Genomic DNA, 5,403 nt, shown 5'->3' with positions numbered 1-5,403 from the left:
TGAACCAGGTTTTCTATCAACTGACAAGTTCTCCCGGTACTGTTTAATAACATTGGAAACAGTTTGACGGCAGACCTTTGTACGCTTGGCCAACTTTTTGTAAGACCAAGTTGGGTTTAGTTGAAAATATTTAATAATTTCAGTACGCACTTTTTTCTGGTCACTCATTTTAATCAGATTAACAAAAAAATTAATATAATTGACATTACACATAATAACTGACATGTTTTTCAAAGGTAACTCGATCAAAAAAAAAAAAATCAAATAATACTTTGGTTGAAAAATGTAATGAAAACCTGTGTTAAGAATTTTTCGATCTCACTCAACAAAAGTCGACAAAACTTAGTTTTATAGAACTTTAAATTACACTACCGATTTTTTTAATGATCGGGCTTCATTTGACCCTAGCCCCCATACAAACTCCCCTTCAGAAAATGACTTAAAGGTCAAAATTCACTTACAAACACTAATAACACTTTTAAATTCTACATAAATAATATTGAAGAAGACTTAACTCCCCTACCAACATTTTTAAGGATAGGGCCATATTTTTACCTACTCCCCTTTGAGCCCTCTTAAAAAATCTCTTTTTTGCAAAAAACAAGTAGGAAAGTATAGTCGGGCATGGCCGACCATATAATACCCTACACCATGAGTATATTTTTAAAATTTTTACTTTTTATAAAGAAACTTTTATGTTGAATATTTTTCCAAAATATTGAAGCAATTTATTTATAAAAAACTAAAATTTCTAAATGAGGCTTTATATAGGTCAAATTGGGCCGATCCTCGGTAAATTTGGGAAAAGGATATATTTTTAAATAACAGTTTGTTTTGTTGAGTTTCATTGCGATACAAATGGTAATAAGTCAATTTTAGACATTTAAGACATTTATTTGAAGGGGGGTTTGTATGCGGGCTAGGGTCAAATAACGGCCGATCCTTACGAAAATCTGCAGTGTCATTTATACTTATGTAAAACTTATTTATGCCAATTTTTAGAGAGATAATAGAATATTTGACGTAATTATGGCATAAAAAGTTCAAATCGGGAGGTACGGTTGTATGGGGGCTAGGTGAAATAATGGACGGATTTCAACCATTTTCAATAGGCTTCGTCCCTGTGCCAAAAAACATGCTTGGTCCAAATTTCATCAAATTATCTTGAAAGTTGCGGTTTGTACCTTGCGCACAAGGTTTACATGGACAGCAAGCCAGACGGACGGACGGACATGTCTTAATCGACTCAGAAAATGATTTTGAATCGATCGGTATACTTAAAGGTGGGTATTGGACGAATATTTTTGTATGTTACAAACGTCAGCACAAACGTATAATACCCACCCCACTATAGTGGTGTAGGGTATAAAAAAAGTAAAAATGTTATCCATGATAAAAATAAAGAAGGTAGTGTCAATCAAAAATTTTTTTTATCAAATAAGGATTTTTGAAGTTTAGTTTTTTGTGAGCATTATATAAAGCGTTGCCACATTCTTAAAAATGATTTTGATTTTCGAGAAATTTTTTACAAAAAATGTGTAATTTAAAATTTACAATTTAAATAATAATGTACTATTACGTTATTTTGGACTATTTGGACTAGCAGTATAGAAATTTCAGATTTATTTCCAAAAAAAAATTCGATTGTGATCGGAGATGTGTATATATATCTTAAAACTCAATGTTTGCAGATCAATTAGTATTTTAAAGTTACCTTGTGGTCATTGGCACAGTATTTTTATCCAATCTTACACGTTTTGCATTAACTGAAATATTACTTTTAAGGCAATGGTCGGAGCATACCATTGGCTCTTTTGGCAAATCTTTTTCGGAAATTTTACATTGTATATCTAGCCATTGTTGTCGTTTGTTGGGTAATGTAGGGACTTTAAAAATATGTTTGCTTAAAAAATAGTTGGTATTTTAGCAGTTGGGGACTCATTTTTAATATTTGAAAATTAAGATCTTCCCTTTAATTCCAATTTAAAAGTAAACGTTTTTATATTTTCAACAAATGAATGAAAATTATGTATTACATTTTTTCTTAAACTTCAAATATATGGGAATATTTTAAATTAATATGGTATTACTATTTTTTTGAAAACGTCATAATCCTTAAGCATGTCAGATATAGAATTTTAAAAAATATAGAGAGAATGACACTACCTTCTTTATTTTTACCATGATATTATCTATGTAGATTGCCAACTCAAGCTTTCTCTCTTCACACTTACATGTTCTGTGTGAATTCAACACAAAGCTACAACAACAAATATTCAATATTTCAGGTCCAAAATTTGCACAAAAAACGATTCCGACACAATTTTTATAACATAAACACATATTATTTATTTTTTTACAATTGTTTTAATATATTTTCTTTATCGAAATCGTTTTAATTTTCACAAACCAAAAAATTATTTTTTCAATTGTTTGTTTTTCTAATTTCAAATTGAAGGTGAAGAGTAGCATTTCTTAGTAGTAAACAAATATATGATAAACCAAGAAATTAAAGATTTTTATATTTTAACAAATATAGAATGCATGAAAAATATTATCATGCTTTTATAAATGTGATATACAATTTAAAATGTATTAATTTAAGAAAATTAATGCAATAAAAACATTGTAATATTATTTCGACCGATTTTATACCGTAGTGAATCTTGAATTAAATAAAACTGTAATATATAGCATTATAAATTTAAATCTCTTTATTTTATTATAACTAATATCAATAAATACGACAATAAATAATTAGGAATTTAACTTAAATGTAATAATTATCATATCGCATAACTGTTATGCAATATTTTCCTGGAACTTTTCAAAGGCTTTCATTGCAAAGTCATACACCTCCTCAATTCGTTTTTCCAATACATCTGCAAAGATAAGAAAATATATTGCATATAATTGATTTCGTTTTCGTAAAGAATACATATGTTTATAACAAAACTTTATTTATTGTTAAAAGTTTTCTTGATCAAATACTATAGTAGAGATGCAGATCTTTGCTGTCTTACCTTGTTCAGTTTCAACTTGTTTACTTTCCATACCATCTTCATCACTGGATGGTTCTTCTTTAAACATGTCCTTCAACTTGGGTAAAAATAACAATAAACAAATCACGCCGATGAATTTAACAATTTTTTTGAAGATTAGAAGTTTTAAAATAATTTTTCCGATGGTGAAAAGATTTATTTTGGTTTTCAGTTTATGAAGAAGTGATAAGTGGTCGCGAGGATGATATGGGTATGGCATTGGTTTATAATACGTTGGCTGAGGGGGACCATAAACTGGAGCAGGTGGTCCGTATACAGGTGCTGGTGGACCATAAACTGGTGCTGGTGTCGACGGTGGAAGGTATTGGTTATTTGGAGGAGGTGTATAGTTGTATCCACCAAAGTCACCATTATAATCTGTAAGAGTATAACAATTCGTTAGTAAAAATGCTGTAAAAATACACATGATGTTTAATAGATTTAGACCAGGTTCACACTGGGAAACTTCTAATGAGAAACTTTTGATTTTGTTTGTGAGAGTAAGAGATGGTGATATTTCTTTCTGATATTTCTCTTTCTCTTACACACAAAAATCAAATGTTTCCAAAAAAAGTTTCCTATTTTTATGTTTGTTTGTTTTTAAAGTTTGCTTAGCTACTCCTGTAGCTAAGATTTAGCTTGACCGAATCGAATTTTCACAACGTCAACTCTAATTTTTCCAGTACGACTGGCCAGAATACAAATTTTAGTTTTCTTTGGTTCTCCACCATAATCACAATTAAAAACTTAGGTTAAGTTAACACGATTGCATATGGTCAACATGCACCTCAAGAAAAAACCGTAACTCGGTACAGTTATCTGACGTCACACATTGGCCAATCTCAAAGGCAGAAGCAAAAAGCACGGCTTAATTACTCTTAGCTGAATTACCAATCGGCTTTATTTTTAGATTTTAAAATTAATGTTATGTATACGCGGTTGTCAGGTTTTACAACTTTGCCACAAGAAAAGCTTAAACTTACATCGTTTGCCTTGTAATGTTGTCAGCCGTCTGAAAATCGTGTAAACATATTACTTACATTGCTAGATCATTACATATATCATGTAACATAATTGTCTAACAATTTTTGTTGTCAGATGTTCGCATTTTATTAATCTGACAATGACACAATTGTCAGATAAATTATTTCTAATGTTATTAATTATTTCTGAGTAACTGTGTACTTAAGTCACCATTCTACAGTTTTTTATAGTATTATATTTTTCAAAATTTCTTATATGTAGCCACTTGCGAAAACTTAAAAAATATAATTTAAAACTAAATTCATAATTTTGAAGAAAAATAAATTTTAAATAGAAATATCGTCTGTCAGTTTACAATAAAATTTAATACATATAATAATTTCATATTTCAAACTTCTCACGACTGTAAAATTTCGTTGTCAACTTTGTGGATAAATTTCAAAATTTTCACTTTATAATAATATTAATATACTGGACGTTTTTTTTTTGTTTTGCATAAAATAGACGACGGCCTTTAAGGTTACTATTTTTCATTTATTTAAGTTTTCTATATAAAGATTTTTTGTGAAACTATTATTTCACGATATTTACTTGAATTTCACTTTATTTTAACGTTCATATGTACACATTTCACAATATTATTGAACAAAATTGTCACAAATTATAATATTTCTTATCCAACTATCCAGCCATCAATTGCATTCATCGTTAGTAGATACTTGCACAATAATATATTATATGAAAATAATTTGTATGCAATATGAATTTTAAAAATGTTTTCTTTTTTTCTTATATACATATGTATGTATGTGTGTATGTCTGTAAAAGCGAACACTTCACGCTTATCCACCTGTTCAATATTAGTTAAATTCACTTTTTAATATATTTTTTAAATATTTAACGCACCAGTATCAGTTTGATGTGAGTTTTGCAATGCATTTATGTAAGTATCCTCAGGAAATGAGGCATCGCCTTTGCCTAAACTGAAACATGCTGTGCAGCACAATACTGATAATAGAACTGTTGTAAACGATGACATTTCGGAATGTTACCCGCTTTATCGTCGTCTTCTACGCGGTTCGAAAACAAAATCGACAATAAATGCTAACCAATATTGAACCCCTATATAAAAGTTTTCTTTGCTTTTTTTTTCAGTTGTGAAGTTGAAAGTCAAATATATGTACATGCAGACATGTCTGTAAATGCAGGTAGATAGGTACTTCAATATGTATATTTTTTATTTTTACTAACTTACGCATAGCAGAATTCCAATTTCTATAAAAGTAAAAATAGCGGGTCACGTAGGAATAAAATGTGACAATATGAACCACATATTTGTCCATAGCACAAACATACATGCAGTTTGATCAAAGCATTT

At 29.3% G+C, this 5,403-nt stretch overlaps 1 protein-coding gene across 1 annotated transcript; it reads right to left on the bottom strand.

Moving 5' to 3' along the window:
* Positions 1-2,699: 2,699 nt before the first annotated feature.
* Positions 2,700-5,115, bottom strand: LOC111686244. The gene is made up of 3 exons (XM_023448594.2): positions 4,932-5,115; positions 3,024-3,419; positions 2,700-2,882 (listed from the first exon to the last, which is right to left on the bottom strand). Exons 1-3 carry the CDS (start codon positions 5,062-5,064, stop codon positions 2,803-2,805), a joined length of 609 nt encoding a protein of 202 aa, XP_023304362.2. The 5' UTR covers positions 5,065-5,115; the 3' UTR covers positions 2,700-2,802.
* Positions 5,116-5,403: the final 288 nt, after the last annotated feature.

Source organism: Lucilia cuprina, chromosome 4 (assembly GCF_022045245.1).
Source record: "Lucilia cuprina isolate Lc7/37 chromosome 4, ASM2204524v1, whole genome shotgun sequence".
Classification (NCBI taxonomy): Eukaryota; Metazoa; Arthropoda; class Insecta; order Diptera; family Calliphoridae; genus Lucilia; species Lucilia cuprina.
Note: the sequence above shows the minus strand (reverse complement) of the source record. Positions and strands in the feature narration are given on the sequence as shown.